General features: G+C 37.5%; 2 protein-coding genes across 4 annotated transcripts in view; one reads left to right on the top strand and one right to left on the bottom strand.

Annotated features, from left to right (window-relative positions):
* cep89 (centrosomal protein 89) overlaps nt 1–25,501 on the top strand; it is a 53,972-nt gene that overhangs the window by 23,232 nt on the left and 5,239 nt on the right. For all 3 annotated transcript variants that reach the window (XM_063468772.1, XM_063468684.1, XM_063468748.1), the window contains one exon: nt 19,169–19,317. In XM_063468772.1, coding sequence (XP_063324842.1) covers nt 19,169–19,317 — 149 coding nt within the window. The remainder of the gene's footprint in view (nt 1–19,168; nt 19,318–25,501) is intronic.
* Nucleotides 1,717–19,138, bottom strand: zgc:165481 (uncharacterized protein LOC100073327 homolog). Its single transcript, XM_063468632.1, has 2 exons — nt 19,029–19,138; nt 1,717–2,773 (listed from the first exon to the last, which is right to left on the bottom strand). Exons 1-2 carry the CDS (start codon nt 19,090–19,092, stop codon nt 2,028–2,030), a joined length of 810 nt encoding a protein of 269 aa, XP_063324702.1. The 5' UTR covers nt 19,093–19,138; the 3' UTR covers nt 1,717–2,027.

The following is a 25,501-nucleotide window of genomic DNA, read 5'->3' as shown; positions in this document are numbered from 1 at the left end:
TAACATAGTGCTAAGCTGCTGTCACTGTATCATAAGCAGAAATACAGGAAATCTTAAAAGATAAAATGTACAGCAACAGATAGAGCAGTTGACAAAGGAAATCCAAGAAATAAAAATATAGAGCCCAAATGACAGAAAATCATCAGGACATACAGAACAGAGAAAAAGTTTATCACTCAAATGAATTGTAAATGCTACATCTGCGTTTTGATGAAATGTACCATTACCCGACTTCAGTCATTGGATATATGAAAAATAATAGTTCTAGGCCCCTCAGTTATCAACATTTTAACAGAAAAGACTCTAAATGTTCTCCGAAGACTAAAATAAAGCCTACTTTTGAATTCAACAAAGGTCGTACTATAATCTCCTGCTCATGAACTTTGTTTGATTTAGTTTGATTTACAGAATGAAATGCCCCTATAAAGCAGTTAAATGGTAAAACTATTTTTACTGGTTCTGGAAATGTCAGGCACTGCTGGATACAATTAAACGTGTCTCAGAAGAGAAATTTCTGCTACAACAAAACAAAGCTTTAAGGGAAATTTCTTTCTGCAACACAAAGGAAAAGACTTGATCAAAGATAGCATTTAAAATTCTGGACTTTCTTTCTTTCTTTCTTTCTTTCTTTCTTTCTTTCTTTCTTTCTTTCTTTCTTTCTTTCTTTCTTTCTTTCTTTCATTTTTATAAAACTGAATTAAAACACAATTTGTTGAGTCAGTATTTCCTGGTGGTACATGTAAGAAGAGCCTTTTTTTAAACATGCAGCAGACAATTAAGACAGCTGTTGCAAAACATGTGCAAATTTGGCTTCTACCACGACACTCATATTACCATAAATAGTATCTTTGAGCAAAACAAGCACGTTACCTGTACCAAAAAATCAAGAATAGCAGAGTTGCTAAAGCCAAAGGACAAACTGAAATGGAGGATGTGTTGTTTGACAGGAAGTATCAAAAAACCTGAGGTATGAGCCTAGTTTATGCCTCACATGCACTGTTTCCTTGCACAGTAGCCCGAATGAAGTGAGAGCTAGAGGTGCAGAAATGCATATTCACTAACAGCAAGAACCTCGTCACACCTCTGCCTGTGTGCTACTTGTGTAACAGATAAATTATGGCCAAGTCACAGGTTTTTATTGGTGTTTTGTATTTTGTCATGGCAAAAAACATGCTTTGCATGCAGACAGTTTTTTTCGAAAGTGAGGAAAGCTGAAAAATCGAGCCAGATGGATAACATACAAAATGTCAAGTCACTGTGTTTGCAGTTCTCACATTATATGACCTGTCCTTCACACTCACTTTGAGGAACAGTGTTTCAAGTAGGATTTTAAACTGTTGTAACAAAAATGCACGATGAGCAGGCTCATCAGCAGCCTAGTTCATAATAAACCATAGATAACCACCGACCTAAATCACACCCAATTTTTTTTCTTTTTGTTGTTGGCAGCTGTCAATTGCAGTAATTAAAACGAGTTTGAAAAACGAGTAAATAAACAGACCTTTCTTGTAAACCATTATAAGGCTTTGAAAACTGTATTCACATTCATGTCAGTTCACACAATCCCAAATTTAATTTAAAAAGGTTTGCATCCCGGATTTTTGTACATAAACAATGTTGATAATTGAGGGCACAGGACTCCTGTCAGTGTTGTTTTTATGCAAGTTGAGGATTAAAGGTTTGTTGTCAAATGTTATGTTAGAATAGGTCAACACACAACACATAACAAATAAAGGTCACAAAAATGCATCACAGAAAAGTCGGTATAGGCTGCTGACAGACCATGCCATTGGCTCTGTTTCTCTTGACCAAGCTGGTGTCTCCGTTGAAGCAGTACGTCTAACAAAAGCACAGCACATCACTGGAAACTGACTTATTTTGTCCCACTGGCCTTTTATTTGCATGAAGGTAACTGACTGCTCAGCTTGTTATGCCTGTGCAGGAGAGGATATCATCTTTACCTGGAGGCCTCTACTCCCACAGGCTGACTCTTTCCTATCCTAGGACAACCGGTTTTCAGGATCCCATCATCCTCTGGAAGAGCAGTCACACATGCCTTGACAAAGGCACTGGCAGAATCCATAGACCAGGCAAACTGTCAGGCTTGATGGCACTAAGCTAACACATACAATGCCCAGAGTCACTCTCTGAATCACCAGCAAGTAGATTCCAAGAGGAAGTGAGCCAAAGTATAAGAAACCCAGAAGCCAGACCAGGATGCGTGGGACATGATTACAGAACTTGGACAAGGCATCCTGATCTGCTGGCCCATTAGAGCCTATAGATACTGAGTCCAGGCTTTGCTCAGCATAAACATCTGAGCTGCCATTTTGGCTTGGAGAGTGTTGTGAGTCCCTCTGCACCTCCATTATAGTGATTACCAGGCAGTTGGATGAGTCACGAGATGGGCTGGAGGAGGAGAAACTCTTTGGAGTCAAGACCACCTCCCTGTTTTGGTCGGAGTTCCAGGATTTGTCCCGCATCACCAAGTGGGACATGATGTTAACATCATCAGGCAGGGCTGAAATCTCCTGCTCAGTGATCTCAGTTTGGTGTCGGCAAAAGGGGCAGGAGATGCAACCTGCACTGTCAGCAATATCCAGGATTTTAATGAGACAACGGGCACAGACCCGGTGAAGGCAGTCCAGGATTTTAGGCTTCCGGTGGTGGACATTGTAACGCTGATAACAGATTTTACACTCTAACTCCTCCGGAGGAGGACTTTCCTTCTCCTCAAACTCAGTCTGAGGACAGCTCATCTTCAAGTCATGTTCTAGGGAAACATATAGAGACAGGGTGAAACAAAAACAGAACATCACATGTGACTTTAAGTAGTATGCAAAGGAAGTAATTTGGATTTAGAAGGAACAAAAAACCAGAGCATGTTTGTCATTACAGTGTCTTGCATCTCTCTGCCCAGCAGGAAAAGGTCAAAGCTCCTCTCTGACTGCTTTGACTTTGTGTACCTTCTGGTGATGAAAGATTTATGATTTGGGAGTTGAATCAGGGTATTATACTAGTGCCCTTTTGTGGCAAAGTAAAAGCCAGTAGTGCTACTGATAATCAGGGAGAGATGGTACAGGGAGCTGCTCCCTGAACATTTTTGTTCAGGGAGCACCTACACCTACACATTATCTTTGTGTAGTGTTGATGCAGTTCTTAAAATAAATGACCATCCCTTGAACCAAAGGTTTGATTGTTACTTAAATTATTTTTTTAATGTATTTATTCATTATCCATTGGATTATATGAAGTCCTTCTTGGCATTTAATTTTGTCAGTTAGGGCATGGGATAGTAGAGCATTGTCATTCATTAAAAGACTCTCATTGTGCTCCCTGAACAAACTGATTTCTTTTATTGGGCATTAAATGTGTTTGCTGAGTTAGTCATCAGGGCATTCGTTTTCGTAACCGTTTATTGAGCGCAGGGTCATGGTGGGGATAATGCCTATCACAGCTGTCATAGGGAGGGGTATAGGGTACACCCAGGTCACCAGTTCATCACAGTGCTTCCAGAGAGAGACAGAAAATCACACAATCACCCTCACATCCAACTAGTTTAGAATCACCAAAGACACGTATGTTACCTAACATACATGTCTTTAGACTGTGGGAGAAAACTAGATCACGCAGAGGAAACCCACACAGGCACATGGAAAACAGGCAGAAAGGCCCAGCCAACCATGAACATTCAAAAACCAGCAAGTTAATCATGACTTGAATTTATTCTTTTACTGAACATGATGGCCATTATTGGCTAGGATATACTGTAATTTTTAACCAGTCTAACTATATGTCAGGATGTTTGCAGTTACCTAAAGGTGCTTCATTACTGTCATACTAGACAGAAGTTTTACAGTCTTACAATTTCCATCCCCACAGAAATTTAACAGCAACACCTAGCTATATAAGTCATAATTGTCATGTACCTACAAAAATTCCCTCTCAGGAATATGAGGAAGGCTTGAGACCCCACACTACATGGACTTTGCCCCAGACCTTTATTTAGGAGGACCCCTCTTTGTAGCTGCATACTCAACTGTTGCTGTTCCTGATCATGTTACAAGATATTCCTGATTCATGGTTCAGAATATTTGTAAACAATTTTAATTTTAAATTGAAATCTGTGCGTGTCCAACAAAATTGATAACTTGTTTTTAACCATCCATCAATCCATACGGCCCTCCTTTCTGAAGAAAAAAGGGTTGTAACATTGTGTAAAATGTAGGTAAGAAAATAATGCCCTGATTTGCAAATCAGTCAGACCCTGTATTTAATTCTTTATAATATTAAGATGACCAATACTGAAGCTTAGGTTAAAAAAAAATTTATATATATATATATCTATATGTATATATATGTATATATATATATATATATATATATATATATATATATATATATATATATATATATATATATATATATATATATACATACTCATAATTTGGGGAGCTTTTAATGATTTCCAGAACAGAGACTTTTGCTCTTGTTTACATTATACACACCATTCAAACCTTTTTTGGAAATGGGTTGTAAGCCCTGAAAACAATGCAAACATGGCATGATAAGGAACTTACTGACCATTGCTCTGGTTGTTAATTCAGCATATACTGATGCAACTGGAAATGATACTGAAGGACTGTTGTAATCTAATTCACAGACACTGAGCTGTGATACAAAAACTACTGAACATCAGTTCCGGTTGTTACTGTCACATTTGTTTTTGCATATTACAAAACACATTCAAGTCGTGATGAGGTTTCTGGTAACTCGTCTACAGAGACTCGGCCTGAAACACTTCTTATTTTTAGCAAAACTACCACATTGTGGATTTTTTTGAATGTCCCTGAGGGTTGAGAAATATGTATGATCATACAAAAGAGACTAAATACTTAGCAGGAGGTCTGTCGTTTCTGAAGCAAATAAATATCAAAATCATTTTATCCATACTGTGTACATGTTCTGTTTATTAAAACTGGATAAGGTAGGAAATTCTCAATATCAGACATGGGATTTTTTTATAGGTTTCCCTTGCTTCTGCAGATTTAGAACAGAAATTGAAATTTAGCCTTGAGAAGAAGATGAAATTATTTCTTCAGGTAAAGAAGTAATCAGTGGCTCTTTTAACCGTCTAATTTTCCATTTTTTCAATTTTCCTGTCATATCTGGATACACCTGCATGGCACTGCTTGTGTGTGTGTGTGCACAGAAGTCCACAGTTTAGGTTTGTTTCACTGTCAGTTGTGCCAAGAGCAACTGACAGCAAAGGGGCTAATGAGCAGATACTGTGTCTGCAGCCAAATCAACAGACCTAATACTAATACTTAATACTGTGCATAAACTCATGCACCCATGATGTTATGTCAAATAGTATGTAAAGATGTTGTTCTTAGTTAGGCTATGACACATAGTGCTCAGCTAGTAGATTTAAGGTTTTGGGAATATTTCTCTTGCCTCTAGCATACAAAAGTAAAGTGGTTTTGATGAGGCTACTTATGTGGAAAACACATCCATTCTCTTACAAAATCAACTTTTTTTTAAAGTCTTGAATTCTTGGCACTAGGATTTGTGCCATGGCCACACAACTTAAATGCCATGTTGAGGCCAGACACAGTTGCTGTATAAGGCGTAGTAACACATTGACATTTTTCATCCCTTTTAGAAAAGTGCTTGAGATTGTCCTCTGGGACATAACTTCTGATAGGTATTTGTCCTTGAGGACCCCTCCATTACAGGTAGTGCCCTCACCTGAAAATACCACAGATCACACTGTGCTTCCTGCATACTGTGTTTTTTGCGCAGCATCTTCTTGGAACCTACATTATGGCTACATTTCCCTAAAGATAGTTGGTTCATATGATGAATTTTAATACACTTTTTCTTCTTAGACTATGAACTATTGCTGGTTACTTAACATGCTGCCTCTTGCATGTACTGTAAGAATAACTGTGGAAAATACTCTAACCTGAATATCCTGCGAAAATGTGTGTGTGAAAATTGATTAGGTACCAATTAATCAATGGGATATAATCAGTTTAATCAGTACTGTTTCACCATCATTCAGAATGAAAGATGTGTAGCTCTCTCTAAATATAGCAGATAGCATAGGAAACAGCAGTGTCTGGAGATGATAGTCCAGTCTTTGTTCAGCTCTAAGTTTATTTAGTTCAATTCAAATTAAATCAGTGAGGTTACGAAAGGTTTAGTAAAACCTCAGAAATTGCTTTTGAGAGCCATAGCACAGTTCATTCCTCTTGATACTGCTTACTTTACTTCTGTATGTGGACATTAACAAGTCCCCCTCCCATCATGAAAATGTTATGTAAAGAATGGCCAGTCTTTCACTCATTCATGACCATGAAATATAGATTGAATAGGTGGATTTTGCACTGGCAATTGCCCAATAGTACTCTCTGTGACTTACTGACTGTTAAATATTTAAGCCTGTCTGTTGAGTTAAAAAGCCTTCTGAAAGATGTCAGAAAGACGGAGATGTTCTTGCTAGATCAATCATGTAAGCAGAACTGCCTGATTTTCCCTAAAAGTCCCCCCCCCCCCCCCCCCCCCAAAAAAAAAAAAAAGGTTGTAAAGAGGGGGATCGATGCTCATAACTCATGAAAGAGATGAAAGCGCCCAGTTATGTTTGCAAAAAGAATTTGAATGTTGGGGTTATAATTTCTTTTAAGTATCCTAGAGAGCTTACATTGTAAACAAACTTTCAACTGTTTTCCCCACAAAGCATGTATTACTAAGACCTAACAGACCATTAACAGTCATTAACCTTTTGCAATGCTTGAAACATTAACGATATTATTCACATCAGTGTTTTCTTCTTTTGCAATCATTGTACTACCTTAGTACTTTTAATGGCAAATTACCACTACTCACTGTCATTATGCATAACTGGCTGTTTACTGCCAGAAATTTGTATCCACTTTGGAGATATACTTTATGGCATACTTTCAAATCCACCATATGAACTTACAGCCACCATAATATGTATGTTAAACATTTCTGAAAAAAAAATTGCTTTTGTTGGTCGAGCTGTGGTTTAATTGAAATAATTTGCTGAGTGTGTTGTTGTCAGGTTCCTGGTCTGTAAAGAGAATATCCCTACTTTATGTGCTAAGCTATTAATCACCACAGCCTTCATCACCATCTTGCACTCTGCAATATTGCGTATCTCATCACTTTGCAGTCCAACCAGATGAATTGTCCAGAGCCATTCAGCGGTGCTGTCATCTGGAGCAACACACATTTGCATTGATCTATTCTGGTCCAAGACCTGCCAGGTTTTTTTCTTTCTGTATGTGCTGTCAGATTCTCTTTTTTTCAAGTGTATTGTTTTCAACTAATAGAAGACAGGGTATGCATGTGTTATTGCATTCAATTAAAGCTAAATTATGAGCTTAGCTGGTGATATTAGACTTGTCTCAGTTTTTACAGAAACTGGACATAGATTTTTTTGTAGTCCATGCAGAAAGCATGTCTTCTGATACATGCTGCAAATACAGAAACACTGCCTGCTAAAGTCAGCTAGTGTTGTTCACGTGATGAAAACGCTACTGTGATCTCTCTCCTAATGAGACACTGCTTCATAATGTGGATGCTGTTGCAAAATTATCAAGCAGGTGACGTTGTTAGTTGTTAATAGTCACTGTGAACAGAGTGATGGTAAAAATAAAATAAAATAAAAGGTACCCTTTGGATAAGATTAGTTACTTAAGGTTAGATAGCAGGACAAATTAGTGCCCATATTGAAGAGATTCCAAAAATAAAGAAAGAGTTTCTTCTTCTTCTTTTTAGTCATAGTGTCACTCTAAAATAAATCAAGCACTCTTGCCTACTGTAGTAGTTAAATTTCATGACTAAATATAGAAAAATCACACCTTAGTCATTGTGACTGAGTAGTTAATTCACTTTGATATGTTTTTGCACATTATGACTGTCATTGAGAACCTTATATGTTGCCCAAAGTAAACAAATGTACTCATACAGGTTTCAAGCATTGATGGGGTTCCTTTTACTGTTATAGACTGTTGAATGGGTATACCTGCCCTACAACCCTTAGAATTCATTTAACTAAAGAGAAAGCCTTTAAAACACACTGGTTAAAAGATGCAATTGATAATAGAAACAAAAGGATAGTGAATGAGCAACAAAAGCATTATTCAAGTTAAGGGAACTATTAGCTAATAGTAGAAATGAAAATGGCAGACTTTTATGCTGCCAGGAAATAGTCTTTAGCCTTCACATGTACAGCAGCAGGCACTGGGTTTCTTAACATTGAAGTCGACTTCAGATTTAAGCATCTGTTGGACTAGTTACTGTGTGTGAGCCAGTCTACCGTTCTGGCGCATTTTTACTGAATAATTAGGCCCTCATTGAGTCAGATGGTAATTTCACACATGAAATTACAGCCATTTTGGTTCACCAAGAAAAATGCTAGAATCAGTCATTTCAGCATGAGACCCATAACAACACGCACACTATAGCCTCTTTTGTGTTTTTGTTTGTGCAGAGAAGAGATGTTTTTTTTCAGTATACACTGGGTTTTAAAACACTGGACCACTTTCTGTCTCCCATTTCCCCAACAAAGTGTTCTTATAACCTTGATAAACAGCCTTTGCATCCTGCATTCATGGTGTTTAGTGGCTCATCCTGAGATTTCACACAAGCCAGTAACGAGTCCATCTTTTTAATAGCAAAAAAACTGCTTTGAGGAACACGTTTCATCACATAATGGAAAAGACTTTAATCAGCAAGATAAAAGCAAAGTCTAAGCTGTGTTATCACAGCTACAGACATCTTTGAAACACTGAGCTCTAGACGCTTTGACCTGCGCCTTCACACCCAGAGTTATGCAGGTCAATACTTTGCATAGATCCTGACAAAACCAGATCAAACGCAGTTTACCTGCATTTATAGCACTAGTATTCCAAAAAAAGTTGTAATTGTATATTAAACATACTGCAATTGTTTTGTAAATCTTGAAAAGCCATGTTATATTTAAAATAGAAAATAAAAAGCATATTAAATCTTTAATATGACAACCATATTAAAAATGTAATTGTACTAAGAATACCATTTGCATTTGTTACTTCTTGGTTACCAGTTCGGGTTTTAATTAATGTACAGTCTGACTTTGTCCAATTTCATTGAAGACATCTGATTTTACCTTAGGTTTCTTGCCATATTCCAAACATTCTGTAAAATACTTAGCAAGATTTTCATAGACAGACTTGCAGGATGCGCAAGATATCGTGCGAAAAAGACCTTAATGTATGTTGCTTTCCTAAAGTCTGCTGCTGGACACATAGAAATGTTGTCCAAGTGGACCATTTGCCCTCACCTTCCTGTGTCATTATTCTCCTGTCCCCTACCTTCTTCATTTCACTGTGGATTGTTGATGATAGCTTTGACCTTTGTTGTCAGAATATCCGCTTGGTGATGCTTGTCTGAATTATGCCATTGATCCAAAGGATTATGGCCATGCTGCTGCCAGAGCTTTCATGCTTGTTTATAACAATTAGGTGTGAAAAACAAAAAAAGGCAAACTTTCTTTGATTTTTTTTAAAAACTAGATTGTTTAAAAAACATTAAAAGCATTAACAGTTCTATGTGTTCTTTTGCCTGTGGTAATAAATTGTACCACAGCTTTATACATACAATATAGTCTAGTGATTCTAGTCAATTCTAATAAGGTACTTTTGAAGATTTTCTCTTCTTGGGAGTTCTTAAATACTGATAAATTATCATTACTGCTTGTGTGCTTGGTGTCAATACTTGGGCACATATTTAACTGCATGTTCATTTAGTCACATATGTTGTACTTCTATATGACACATTTGAAAATGCACAATATTTAGGCGTTTGTTCAACCATTAAATCAGCAACCACCATATAAATACCTGATTGAGTCTAATGAATACAGAAACAATTATGCAACCTGACAAACATAGTAGCACTACTACAAACCATTTTACATAACGTTTTACAGCTAAATGGTGATAGTGTAATTATGGTTATGGCTAGTCTTGTTTCAAAGACCAGTGGGTACTTGTGCTTCATCAGATGGATTCTTGAATATAAACATATTTAATCTGCTATATTACCAGTTGTAGCCTCCAAATTCTGCAAATTGTCTTTAAAGTTATTTAAACTGGCATTCAGGCATTTTCTTTTATATGCAGCTGAGGCAATGACAAAATTGTGTCTCTTAAATAAGACATCTGGCACAAACAGTATTCTGTTAGGAACAGTTGTCAAAGTGTATTTCATCATAAGCAGCAATTATGTATGGATGGGAATGTGGCTTAGGTCTCCAAGCTCACTGCCATCTTGTGCAGTTACACGGGAGAGTGTAACTGTAGAGAAGAACACAGAGTATAACCCACTTATGCTATAATCTGTACCTCAGATAGTACTAACAAAATGAGTAAACAGGGATTTAACAAAACACAGGGAAGCTGGTTACAAAGTTTTCAAAAAACTGAAGTTACTAAACAAGTTGTATGCTGTATGTATGAAACTACAGGAAACTGCATGGTGGCACATTTAAACATATAACACATGTGGCATCTCTCACAGTTACTGAAGAGAGAAAAACGGGATTTATGCTTCAGAATGAAGTCAAGCAACTGATTTGTAGAACAGCTCTGTAAGTAACCTGTGGATTATTGTATGAGCATTACCATTAGCATTTGGGTTTGAACAGTTTTATTCCTGATAACAGAACTGTCACAGTGATTGCCTTTACTAGATAATATTAACAGACTTCTGGCCTCTGGCCTCTGGTTCATGCTATTATACGATTTTTAAAAGGGAAAGTAAAAATAATTTAACCGTCCAGGGAAGTTTAGCCCCAATAGCATTTTATCATAGCACAGCATTTGGACATAACCTTTGTGACAACAAATCCATTTTACTGGAAGAAGTCAGCACAGTGTCTGGTCCTCGGTCCTTGACCTACTTTGAATTCCTGTTTATTGTTTAATGTTCCATTTGGTTCTTAGTTTGTTTAGTGTTCATATTTGAGTTTCATCTTCCTTTATATCTTTAGCCTTTAGTTCTTTATTTCAGTTCCTCAGCTTGTTTTTTTTTTTTGCTTTAGTATCCTCTATCTCTGTATATTTTATATATCTTATTTTATTGTTTACTTTATTTCATTTGTAAAACATGTATATACACACTATATACACACTCAAACACACACACGTAGAAAAACATATTTAGTATACACATTCAGTAATGTATATACCTTTACATATTGTACATATATTTATTACTTTTTAGATTAGCCATTTTTATATTTTGCTTGTTTTACATTATTGTATTTTGCACAACTCTGTTGCTTGTGAAGCTCGCACACAAGAATTTCACTCACATGTACTGTACCAGTGTACCTGCACATGTGATGTGACAATAAAAGTGATTTGATTTGATTTGATTTGATTTATCTTCCTTTTCCTAGGCTTTACACCTGTGTCTTTCTTCATAGAGTTTACAGATGTTAGGGTCTTATGTCTGTGTGTAGTCAGTCACTTCATGTTTGACGTCTGTAGTCAGTGTTGTTGTGTGTTCTTCCTGGGCTTCTTGAATTTTTATAGATTTCCTTTTTTTTCCCTCTCTTTTTTTGCATTTAACCGTAAACCAAATAAACTGCTCACTCTGTTTTTGAACTTTGTCTCGGTATGCCTTGTATTTGGGTTGTAATCTGCTACACTTGACAACATTTTGACTCCTAGGGTTTGTCATTCTGTCCAGTTTCCGAGTCAGCCATAGTTGCCAACAAGTAGAAACTATTCAGTAATATTCATTTTAAGGTGATGGCCTAGGTTTTACCTGGGCAAGTTTACGTTTACATGTGGTGTTTGCGTATTCATCCTGTTTTCATGTAGGTTTTATGTGGCAATTGGCATTTAAGATCAGAATTTTAAATCCACAAATGAAAAACAATCAGTGTAGTCGTAAAGAAATTTTAAAAACTATAAAGCTCCTAACAACTATATGCTTGTATATTTATATTTTTATATATTTATGTTTATATAGTTATTTATCCAGTGCTCTGTGGGTCACTGGAACTACTTCACACTTGGCAAAGTGGTTATTAATGGTAATCTGAGTTTCTGTGGAGGTTAAAGCAGTGCAAGGACATTGTGTAAGGTCACCCTTTATGGCTGGCATCCCAGGAATAAACCTTGCTCTGAATCTGATGAACATTGCAAAATGATTCTATGGTCAGATGAGACCAACATAAATTTGCTTGGCTCAGATGGGGTCCAGCATGTTTGCTGTGATGGTGAATGTTATGTACCAAGGCAGCATAGTGCGATGATTTAGAGCTGCAATACCAAAGGTGTTGGGGCTTTTCACACCATGGAGGCCTGTAAATATAATTAAATGCTACCAGTCTACAGAAATCTGACTGAAGAGGGATAACAATTCAAAGCACTCTACCATAATTGCACAAGAATGTCTAAAGACAAATATAGTCTAGATGTTTCCCTACTAATCCAGTGCAAAAATCCTTTGGGGTATTTTAAAGAGAAGGTTTTCTTGCAGTACATAGAGCAGCACCATCCCTCCAGCAAAGAGCGACTGAAAAAAGTTCATACAGTGAGGCCTGTACTGTCAATATAGTTCAGTTAAGACCACTATAGTCAAAGGAAAACTATTTCCATCAATGTTTATGTATATTAATATATATTTGGCATTATGGTTCTTTCCTGAGACCTTCCCACATTTCCCTGTGCACACATGGAAATTCAGAACACCACAGGCATCAGTGACAACAAATCTAACTATTGATTAAGTTAGAAGCAGCATGAAATAAAGCTGCTGTGCTGCAAAGTTTTACAGATCTGCATGTGAACTTAATAATGCACCCTAATAGAAGATTTACCAAATAGCCTAGGAGGATATTAGTTGAGGCATCAACTGCAATTAGCAAGGATGGGTTTGCACAGTTTAATACTTTGATACTTTAAATACTCAATACTTTTATTGATTGATTGATTCATTTAACATAATAACACTGGTCAAAAAACTGATTAAAATGCAATTAAAATGTATAGTAATATATTTTGAACCATCAGACTTTCAAGTGATATTGCTTAGGAGTGCACTTATAGCTCACAGAATTTTGCTTCACTGCATGTCTTTACCATTTAAAGGAGTTCTAACCATTCACTTTGTATACTATATTACATTTATTTCAGTATTTCCTATCAAGATGCACTGAGATGGATGAGGAGTTTGGTCATCTGATCACGCAGAATGCTCTGTATGGATCTGCTTCATTACATGTGCTGATGTTTTCTTTGCTAATGACAGAAGACAACCAATTTGAGCTGAAAAGGTTAATTTGTTTACTTAAGCAGTGATGCTTTGTAACTGGTTGGGTGGAATTATTGCTGAATTGAATTTAAGTAGCATTTGATTTTGTGATTTAATGGATTTAATTAAAGGGCAAGATGTTGTTATCAAAATTTTAAGGTGTTAATGAAAATAACATTGAGTTGGCACATAAAAAGAAAGGAGGGTGCACTCAGAAGCCTTTAACAGTGTTGCTGCAGCACAGATTGTATTTCAGCATAAGGGAGAACATATGGCAGTGCAGATACATGGTTGGCTTTGAGCAGGTGGTAAGACTAAAAGGATGAACTTTAGCTAGTTTTTAATGGGTACAAACAAAACAACTAGTGATGGGCATTCTAGAGAATCTGTACATAGCCTTGGCTGCTCAAGCTGGAAGTTAATGTTTTCAAACTCACATGAAAAATGGTTTAACCTGAGCTGAAATGTATATTTAGTAATTTCAAGCATGATCGCTAAGCACGCCATTTAACAGCAGCTTCTGTTCTCATCTTAGAGAAACAAAGTAGTCCAGTGCTAGCTTGCAAACAAGGCTCAGAGTGATAGCAAATCGAATCTCGTTCTCTGCATTCTGCACAATGTGCTCCATGATCATTGTGCTATTCCTTTAACCCCTCTGTGACCATCTCCTGCGGGAAATGTCTGACTGTCCATCGGTCATGCTGATCAGCAGTATCCAGCTATATGGGATGCGCTCCTGACTCGCCAGCAAAATAGGTTATTTTAAAATGGAAGAACACCTGGCCACATTGACCCGACAACATGTTATTAGACTGATTAAAGTGGACAGTCAGCGATCTGATCTTACACACCAGGTTGCAATAACAGTTGATGTAATTCATATTTATGTTAGGGTTGTTTGCTGTAATTTAATGTGGGGTTAAAGTATTGTTATGCAAAAGTCCTTCTAGAGAGTAGAGCTCTTTATACCATACTTTCAATTAATACATTCTTTTGAGATTTTCAGGAGTTAATACATTTCTTTCTCAATGTCAGAATGGTAATAAAATAAATCATTTGCTAGCCCAAACCACCCTCACCCCAACTCTAATCTGTCTTAATAAATTATACTTAGAGAAACCTATGTGAAGAAAATATACTGGATTTTTATTTTGTATTTTTGTTGTTACTGTGTGGAGAAGGTCAGCAGCCCCTGGGATACAGCTAGAATGGGGGCTATATTGGCTTTGTGTTGCTCAGCTCAGCTTGTTGTGAGGGCTAAATGTCACCAGTTCAGCTGGGCTGATGGCTGACTCCCTGGAGAGTTGGAGACATTTTGATTTGACAACATATAATACCGATTCCATTCATCACTGAGCTCAGCTGGGAATTAGCATGCCAGCTGGGCAGAGACAGAGGCCATATTCAAGGCTGAGACTCCTAAATGGTTAAGCGGCCAGCATGTGAGGAGGCAAGACAGGAGTCAGATAAGTTTCAGATTAATATTTAGATTCTGCTTGTCAGGTGGGGCTTTGGAGCCACCCTGCTGAGTGAAGGTCGGTGCCCTGCTGCTTTTGTGCTTTCAACATTTGTTGAATACATCTTGAATATTTCTGGCATGTTCTGCTTTTTATCAAACATGTTTGCATGTGTTTGACTTCTCTCTGAGTGTGCACCATTATACCCCGTGGACTCCACTCCTTTGTTTTTCTATTTTCTCTTATAAATTAAGACCAATACAAGAATGCATTAAAAAATGTGTTATGTTATTTATTTTGGTTGTCTTAGGACATAATGACAGTTTTAGTCAATGCATCTTAAGTCAGCTCGTTTATTGGTTGTTTTTCATTGGAGTTTAATTAGGTTCTGTGTGGTTTTCAAGACATTAAGAGAAGAATTATTTTTTATGAGTATTTTTGTAAAGAGAATCCTATTTTTATTTTTTAGAATTTGTCATTCCTGGTCCATGAGAAGTAAAGCAAAATAGGCTGTCCCTTTGTCAGACCATTAAATACATCACACAACTACAGGGTGGTGGATGATGACATATGCTACCCCCTAATAACCACATAGATGTTCTCCTGCAGAGAGCAGTCACCTTTGTTGGATTAAGTGGGAGATGTGGCCTATGGTTATATTATAGGTGAAGCCTGTGTAAAATTGAACAGACAGGCTACACATATGTAATAATCTTCATTTATTTTGTTTTAGCTACATTTAGATTGTTATTATTAATTATGCTTCATCTCTGTGGTTGTATATTCCATAGCACTGTTAGTCATTCTTACATTGTTCTTTTTCTTTCTCTTGCTATTACAAAAAACACAATCACAGCCACATACATAGACTGCACTTAAAACTCACTCTCTTTGCTTATAAGGTGTTAGTAAATAAAACTGGTCCTACGTTTAATCAGTCAGATACATTTCTTGCAGCATGTTCTCTGTCTTGCTATAACACTATTTGCAATCTGTGGCCTCTTGTATACACACCTTTATAGAATCAGAGCAGCCTTTTCAGTGCATCTTGCAGATAACAAGGCTAACAGATACATTGAAGCTGTTTGAGTGAAAAACACCTGTGAATCTTTAGAGTTGCTCTGCAGATAATGCACTAAATATACGGATTCCTTAAAACTACCATTGTGTGCATGCCAAAGAGAAAAATGAACCCAAAAGTGCAAATATTTAATGTGCAAGAGTTGCTGTCATCTGAACATAACTGTTTCGCATTGAAACACCAAGGCTGGTATCCCACAATAAACGATTATTGTTGTCACAGTGTAATTATGGCTGGCTTATCATAGTGAACCAATCTTAATAAGAAAACCAAAATGATTTAGATTTGGCTTTATAACAACCCTGAATTGGAATCGCTGAAGAAAACGGCTGGCTGGATGGATGGATTATAACATGTTTATCTTGGTAAGGCAAAAATGTCTTCAATTAAATAAGTCATGATTTGTCCTAAGATTCAAGTTTTAAATCAGTTGCCTGTAAAGATATATATTTTGGTTGTACTTGCAGTATAGTATGACAGACTTCTGATGAGAATTGTGTCAACTGTATGATCAGAGAAAATATAAAAGCTTATATTTGGTTTAATGTTGCCAGTGTACATCCATAAAACTAAATTAATATGTGTGTCCATTTCAGTGTAGAATGCTGGATAATTAATCTTTTTTCTAAACATGAAAAATATATGTATATGTCATGTTAACTCTGATGCAGGGAATTATTTCAGTTCATGTTCAAGATAATGTTATATATGTATACATTTTTTCTATACATATAATATGCTATTGATGGTTTTCATTTTCTTGTATGTTGCTGGTTGCTTGTATGTATGCTGGTATAAATGGTACAGAGCTATGGCGACGTTACTGTTGGCATGCAACTCGACCAATGCAACTGCTATAATGGGCACTTTAGGAGTAGACAATATAGCCTTGAAATTATGTCCCAATATATCGGGGAAACTTGTGATAATATCATAAATAAATGAAAAAAATAAATACTGAACAATGTTACATCGATGTGTGCAGCTCACAGGCAGCAGCATTTCTTAGTGCAAACAAAACAAAGGGCTTTGCTTTCCGTAGTAGTAGTCTGTCACTAATGACAGACTACTTAATTCAAAGTCTGAATTTATTTCCACCCGGAATTATAGTGAAATAGTGGCGGCATAGTATTACACATTTGACATCTAACAGAGTGCAAGTCAAATGTAAGCACAAGGTAGCCTAGGTAGTGATTTGTTTTGAAATTTGAACATAAAGTTAACACTTAACCTTGTAGCTCTTCCAGAGCCTGCACCATTGTGTCATATAAAAAAAATGAAATTGAATCTTGAAATTGAATCCTATCTTGTGCTCACAATGCTGTCTTGTTGGTTCAAGCATTTAACCAGCTGCTTAAAGCTCTCCTTTCACACCATGTAACCACATCAATAAACAGTGAAACATGTTTTTTATTCCCACTTTTAGAGAAAATAGTTTTCTTAGTACTGTGCTTTGTTGGTGGTAACTGGAGGCTGACACGCTGCCCTCGTTCTCAGACATGTCTGGGCTTGAATCGTTGTTGTGTATGCTAGCAAATGTAAATGCATAGCGTCACTTTATCACTGATGTCATGATATGACGCTGTATGCCAAATAAAAATCAATATTGGTATTATCACAGGCAGTATGATAAGGTATAGTACTAGTTCACATATGTGTTATAGGTACATAATTAACACGGCCAATAATCATGTCACAACAAGCTGTTGATTTCTGTTAATTTAATTTTAATTTCTTGTTTGTTTTGTCACAGATTTAAGCTCTGGTCATAATGTAGTATGAACTCATAATGGGTTAAAATAAATAGAGGGATTATTAGTCACATTTAATAAAAAAGAATCACATTGCTTCACCTATTTATCTGTCAGGACATTTTTTAGCTGGAGCAAAAAATAGTTTCTCATTTTAAATTTCTTGGAAATTACAAAACTGTATGCCACATGCATATAAAATTATAGAAATTATTGCTTTGAGGTCACAGAGGAAGCAAAGCTGTCCATGTAATTCCAACACTTATTTAACAGGTGGTTCATTCATACTTTTGCTGTGACAAGACCACAGTTATTAAGGTGAGAAAAGCTACTTTGCACTGCTTTCATCCCTAACCAATTTTTTTCATGTGCAGGACTACTTATTACACACAAATCCTGCTTTCTCACTGATTATGATTGTGAGCCTAAGGAAAAAGCATTTAACATCTGGTGTTGCTTCTCTGAAAATATTTGAAGAGAGGCTTTATTTGAAGGAGTTTTCACTTCTGCCTCAGTCTACAATAACCAGGAGCAGTTAGGGTCAAAACATGATTTGGATGAATGCCTCATGTTTGGATAATTATAACCCAACAGTCTTCTAATCGGGTATCGTAATTGCTAGATTTGAAAGGAAACGGTGTAAAGCTTAGGGACATAGCCTTGTGGATAGAAAAATGAGCATCAAATTCATCGTCAGTATTCAAACATTAAGCAGTTTTCCTAACTGCCTCTGTGAAGAATGTCGTATAATAAAATACAGGGAAGCCAGTTATTTAGTAAGCAATTAAAAAAGAGTAAAAAATTAAAAGAGTAAAAAAAGCATGTTTGTTTTACTCTTTCCGAGGCAGACATTGTAATTTTCCCACTGCACGCGCACACAAATACACAGACTGAGAGATGGCTACTACCCCCACACACACACTGTCTGTCCTTATTCAGACCTTGTTTTCCTCAGTTCTTGTGTTATAGCTACTGTCATTGTGTCTTTTTGTGCATCTGTATTTTTCTCTGCCACACAGTTTTTCTTATAGTCTTGTGTTTTTGTAGATTGTTACTTGACTTTATCAGAAGTAAAGCAGGGCACAGTAAAACAAACAAAAAACAAACCCTCACCTGTTTCCACTTGTAGAAGTGTGTGTGCTGCACTACGAGCAGTTGTTATGAACTGTCAGCAGCCTAACAGCTGCTCATCTGTAGACACAATGGCTGAAGTATAACTTTATAACAAACTGCTATTTCCTGGACACAGACATACACAGACACAAAGACAAGTACACGCCCACCAGACAAATAAACACCACATGCAGAAGAAATACAGAGGGATTCACACCATCCTTTCCACAAAATCTACTGATCTGTGTGTGTGCGTGTTTGTGTGCTGTTGTTGTTGTTTCTCACCTTGTCCCAGTGTGTGAGACTCCCCCTCCTCCACTCCACTTGTCTCTGCTGCGCTGTCCTTCATGTAAATCCACCCCTCTCATAGCAACACTCCACATCTCATTCCTCCGTGTCTGTGTGCTGCTAATGTGTATGTGCAGGTGTACCGGAGCCAGGCGTCAACCAGACTGGCAGCGTTGGAGGAGGCGGTGGAGGGGAGGACAGTGTCTTACCAGAGGGAGATCCTTCACCTGCAGACGCTGCTGAGAGAAAGACAGGAGGCAGAGGAGAAACTGCTGCAGTCCAAACGGTAGGAGGGGTGTGAGGAGAAGGGAGAGAGAGAGAGAGAGAGAGAGAGAGAGGGGGGGAGGAGGAGAAATGTTAGAAGGCAAGAGGGCAGGAAAAGGGAGGAGGAAAGGGAGAGAATGCATGAATGGGAGGAGAAGGAGGAGGACGAGGAGGAGGAAAAGATGATTTGTGTATCTGTGGTTTGGGAAAAAGAGTGAAGACAGGGAGAGGCAAAAGTGTGTATGCAGGTGCTCGTAGAGGCAGAAGGAGAAGACGTGTGTAGGCAAACAGATCACTTTTAAGTTTTTCAAGTATTCACGTAGCCTAGGCTATAAAAAAGAAGGAATTGCCATACAGAAAAGTGAAAGATTTTCTTTGAGTTTATTTAGCAGTTACATCAACAGGTTTATTCCTCAACTGTGAAATTCTTTGTTCAATACATATTCCTCCTAACTCAGTCCTAAATTATTAAACTGAAGATGCTAAAAGTATTTATAATATTTCTTTTTATATGTTGATAGAGTTGTCAGAGGCCACTTTATTTTATTTTTTTGGCAAAGTTTCATGGTGTGTGTGTGTGGGTGTGTGTCAGCCCTCCCGATCTGTGAAATGGCAGCAACACGAAGAGCAGAGGCGGTGACGACGCCCATCGGGCCCTGTGTCCCTGTTATTAATCGAGTCAAAATCTGTATTTGCTCAGTCGTGCCAGATCAAACATAATCAAACTTAATCGTTTATTAGAAAGCACTGAATAACAACACAGACATACACAATATTCACACGAATATTTGAAGAAAAGAAGCAATATCATTTCTTAAGTCGCAATAGGGCTTATCAGTACACTGAAAAACACTGACATTGTGGAAATGGAGCAAGGTGCAAACACTGTTTAGTGCAATACTGATTTATTGTATAGCTTTTTGTTCTGGGGGTGTGTACATAATGTTACAATGTGAATAGGTGACGCTGCATTGAACACCCAGTTATATTACTCAATTGTCTGTGCTTCTTCCACTCAAGACAATAAAACGGTTGTAACCAGACTTCATTCTGCTAGGTTCATTACCTCACTGTTGACTCTTCTGCTTCCATATTGGAGCCATAATTTTATGGGCCAGCCATGTCTCCTCATGCATGTTTGTGCAGACAGTAGGTCTGTCCACAATTAAAAGTATTCCATTCAAAAAAAAAAGTCATAACCCATAACTGAGACATTCCTTGTCCACAGATCCACATTACTCTCTGGACCCCATATATCTTTAATTTTAGTCTGGTCTCAGTAGTTTAACAACGTGTGGACCTGCGTTATGATGCCTGCTCAGTGCCACATGGCCCTCAGATACCATTATTAGCTCTCTTGCAAGTATAATGAAGCATTTAGAGCCAAAAGCATTCCCCTCAGAAGATAAAGTAAGACAGTAAATGTTTACATTACAGTGATTTTGTTGACATGACCATTACTCTAGTTTAAAGCTGATACCTTTGCTGATGTTTGTATCTCTTTGCTAAGATAATTGCTCACGCTCCTACCCTACCTAGAGTAAATAGTATCAACTTCATAGCAAGCTGTAAACACAAGTAGCCAAAAAAGGTTTTAAATATCACTTTTTTAAAAAATCTCGTCAGTGTCCTATGTCATTGTATATCTCTGTGTTCTGTCCAGTGTATGTATGTGTACAGTGCATTTTTCTCTTTCATCACTGGGTTCAGGACATTCTGTAAAGTGGTGGAAACAGCAGATCACACAGCTCCGTTCTAAAATCCTCCCTTCACATAAAATGAGTTAGCCCTCCCTCCTCAGGATCAGCAGTTTCTTCCATCGTTACCACCAACCCTACAGTTGCACGCAGTGCTCACAGACGCTGGACTGCTTAGGGTGGAAAAATTGCACCTGATTCTTAACAGGATTCACATGAATACTGCCTGAAGCAATATATTTTCAGTAAATATGATATTATTTGATTGAGAACATGTCAGCACATACTTTACGTTCTGTATTCAGTAAATATTTCCTGTATACAGTAGTTGATCCTATATTCTTGGTTCTTTTTAGACTGTTGTAGTATGACACCCAGTGAACACTGAGTCTTTGTACTTTGATGCTCCTGAAACAATCTATCGCTTCCCCTTTATTCCCCTGTTAGTCTGTTTTTAGCTCAGTCTCTGGGCCAGCTGCTGCTATCAAATGAAAGCAAGCTAATCAGATTGTTAGAAGATCCTGTCCTGGTCTGCCCTGAGGGCATCTTAATGACAAATCGTACACATTACCACAGACATTACTAACCTACTGGCTTTACCACACCACAAACCGCTGCACCACTGCCTTTGATTAACTGCAGATACCCTTGAGTCAGCTTTACCCAGTCATCAGAGTGCATGTGAATGAATCTATGACTGACCTCCAAATGGTGGCACAGAATAAAATGTGTTATTGTGGCAATAGCTGATGGTGAGTAAAATCTTGGTGGTTTAAAAAACCAGAAGTACCTTCTTCTCCATTTGGGCATTACGAGACGATTTAAATAAGAATCGACTAGGGTGAAGACAAACTTCTCAGAACTGAACAGAAGAAAATCTATCTCTGCTTCATTCGTTTCTCTCTGATCCACTGCTTTGTATTCTGCCCATGATACAGCAGCAGAGATGCTGATAAGTTGTGATTACCGCCTGCATGCTGAGTTCTGCGTAGCCTCCAGGGAAGCTGCATTGCCTGAGACTTCCAGGAGCTCAGGAGGGGTTTGAGTCTTCAGATCACTTTTTTCCCCTCTAAATGCAGTCCTGTCTTTGCCATATCCAGCCACAAAAAAGCAGAACATAGAAGAGCAGTCCTTATAGAGCTAGCTTCCTCCCAACAAACACTTCAGCTTTTGTTTGATTTCTTTCTGCAGGGTTCTAGCTAAGACCTGAATGCATAATCTACTCTCACTATGTTTGGTGTTTGTTGATAAAACATATTTTCAGCATGTTTTTCAGGATTTTGAGTGGGTGGATTTGAGCTCAGTGATGAATAATTGTTTGGAAATGATGCAATAGATTAAGAATTGCCTGAAAATGGGTTTACACTGAGTTTGCTGTCATATGCTATGTTGTAAAATAGCCATAGATTCCGTTTTGAATTGAGTTTAAGCATCGTTTTAGCTTTAGGTTCAGGTGAACTACAACAGCTAATCTAAAGTCGGTTAGATTTTTTGTCTGATGCAGCATTATTCTCTCCTGTTTTCACTCGTGGGAAAATGAGAAGTGTAAATTGCTGACATTATTTTATGTTAATGTTGTGCACACTTGGAGACTCATGCATAATTAATGCCTATGCCCAAGAATGTGGATAAACATATTTTAGCAGTAGTTAATTATCAGGTTCACGAGTGGTTCTGAATCTGCTTTATCCAGCAGAGTAAAGGACCAGAGGGGATAATAGCTGGTTCTCTGTTCCTCTTGAGTTACATGGTTCCGGGAACAAAGGTGCTGTGTATTTCAGGAGGATCATGTAGTGACCAAGATGTTTATGCTTTTAGTGGCTCATCAGGTGGGTGAACATTATAGAGGAACCTATGTTAAATCTAGTTTCTTTTCCTTGCAATTTGTTTTCCAGCCTTAAGCATGAAGTGAAAGAGGACTGTTACTGACACACAGCAGTGATACTTTTGTAGTCCAAACTGTACATGTAGCTGACATAGAAAACCATAACCTTTTGTAGACCTCAACCCAACCCAACACCAAGATGCCATTTCTTCAGTTGTTGTTTTTTTTGGTTTTCAGTTACAAAATAATGTAAATTCTAAATTGGTTTGCAGTGTTTGTTATAATAGTTTGATTTTATTTTTAATGATCAATGGAAAATTATAACTTATATCTATCTGGATGAGTAAAATGTATTTATTTAAATATGTATTTGCATTGCTGTGACTTACTTCTCTTTAGTTAAGGACAAAATACTTGCTTAAAGTCATAATTAAGGAGAGATGCTAGTGTTTTTCCCTGTAGCTGTCTTTCTGCCTTATTTGCCTTATGATCCCCAACAGCTCAGAATAACTCAGAATGATGTTAGTGTCTTCGCTGACTGAGACAGGATGGGGGAGGTAAGGAGTGAGACGTTCTGCTGCAGAGCAACAGACCAAATCCTGATGTGGCAACAGCTTACTGAAGCTATTATTGTAATGGAGGTGTGCTGGGATGGCAGAGCTACTGCTAAGCCTTGCTAAATACAATAGGTCAGACTGCATCTGTGTGGCTTTTGGCTCCTGCAGCTATCCCACCAAACATACACACTCCTATTGAATTTTCCATCTGTCGTAGCATCAAGATTAATCTTTTTATTCTGTGTGAGTAGCCTCATAGGAAGCAGCGGTGAGAGCTGTTGCCCCAGGTAACTGTTTGGGTTGGAGGTAATTAGCAGACATGTGAGTCTTTACTCACCGAAGGCAAAGGACAAAGTGTTTTTTAGCAAAAGTCATTCACTCCGAGGAACATTGTTAATTAGGAATGAGATCATTTTTTTTCTTCACAGTCAAGTTAATATTCTCAAGATAAATTTACAGTCTGGAGGTTTTCTTTTCCTGCCTTTAAAATTGCCCATTTGGTCATTATAAAAATTTTATGTGTGCCTTTTATAATATATAGGCTTTTGATGAACCGCCAGGATCATAAATTTGTCCAGAACTGTAGTCAACTAGAAGTAAGAAGTCACCAATCAGTAAGAAACTCACACAGCTGGGAATTTAGAAAAAATGCCTGAAACATGATTTAAAAGGGACCTATTGCACTTTCTTTTCTTTCTTTCTTTTTCTTTTTTTTAATTTTCCATCACTCACAATCAGACAGGCAGATACCTTTATAACTGTTGTGTTGTTTCAGCAGTTTTTGTCTACTCTTGTCTGTCAGTGAAAGAGATATCCACGTCCCAGAAACACAGAAACCCCACCCACTTGCAGTTCAAACCTTTTTTTTGGTCAGGAGCAGCCTATCAGAAGAAAGCAGGCTTAAAGGAAGGGTGGCCTTCAAGGGAGAATAGCTACATGAGCTTGTTTCAGGCAGAAAATGAACTGAGTTGCTAATCAAAGGCCTAATATGAGACCAGATATAAGATAAGATCCTTTTGAGGTGTTAATCATGCAAAGACACTCTAGTAAGAGCTGGAACGGAAACTATATGATAAAACAGTTATGTCTGTGAAGGTTCTCAGTCATCCAGGTCATCGTAGTCTAAGGAGCTTGTAAAGAAAAGCGTCTGGACTTCTTAGAATAGAATAGAAGTCCAGACGCTTTTCTTTACAAGCTCCTTAGATAAAACAGCAAAAGATACAGACAACATGAGACCATACACACCTGCTTTATACACAAGTTCTACATTACGACTTTTAACCGAACACACTCTGACTCATTTGCTGATGCAGACCTTGAGTTGCTTTGTATTAGTTTGACTTTTTTTTTCCAATTGAGATTGTCAGAAATTGTGATCATTTGCTAAGATTAAAGTGCTTCACCACCGTCCTGCCTAAAGCTCAAACAGAGATCTAAACATAATACAGCTAATGCACAAAGGAGTCTAATCGGTGCATCTAAAGTGCATATTTTCAACAATATCGCATAACATGAACAAAATCTAAAGAAAGTAAAGGTTCATAAAGACAGTATTTATTTCCTTTAATAAATGTTGTATCAAATCAATCAAATCATAAACAGCTGTCCTGCTTGGTAGAGCAAACCAAGAGCTAAAGAAATATTGAGGTTATTTATTTTTGTTGTTCACATCATGGTCAGGCAGAACAATTTAGAGTAGGTTCTTCTAAGAAGCCTGACAGCTACATAATAAAGGCTGAAGTGAGTAACTTCCCTGGGCACAGAAAACAAACTCAGTTGGTGGGAAATGAACTCGGATGTTTTTTTCCTCACTACAGGCAGACCACATCTACATTTTTGGACTGGCACTGCTCATTTTGTAGCCGTGCTGTGACCAAACTCAAATGTCACCACATCTCACACTGAGCTAATGAGGCAAACAAGTCTTCTGTACTTTGAGTGTTTAAAAGTTGTTCTGGAAAAATACTTCAGAAAAGTCCAATTTTATGGTTTTGTTTCAGTGTTGAATGTGTGAATGCTGCCACATCTGAGCCTTCAACAATCATCTCCCTCTGACAGTTATTACCATATCATCTAAATGCAATATAACACCCTGGCCGAGCAGAGTGATTGCTGCTTTATTTAGAA

This window comes from Pelmatolapia mariae, linkage group LG1 (genome assembly GCF_036321145.2).
Source record: "Pelmatolapia mariae isolate MD_Pm_ZW linkage group LG1, Pm_UMD_F_2, whole genome shotgun sequence".
NCBI classification, from domain to species: domain Eukaryota; kingdom Metazoa; phylum Chordata; class Actinopteri; order Cichliformes; family Cichlidae; genus Pelmatolapia; species Pelmatolapia mariae.
Note: the sequence above shows the minus strand (reverse complement) of the source record. Positions and strands in the feature narration are given on the sequence as shown.

Bases quoted from the DNA above. Each gene is read 5' to 3' on its own strand.
- zgc:165481 (XM_063468632.1), bottom strand. From the start codon at position 19,092: ATGAAGGACAGCGCAGCAGAGACAAGTGGAGTGGAGGAGGGGGAGTCT. The intron at 2,774-19,028 runs GTGAGAAACAAC...ATGTTTCCCTAG, and splicing joins GTCTCACACACTGGGACAAG to AACATGACTTGAAGATGAGC.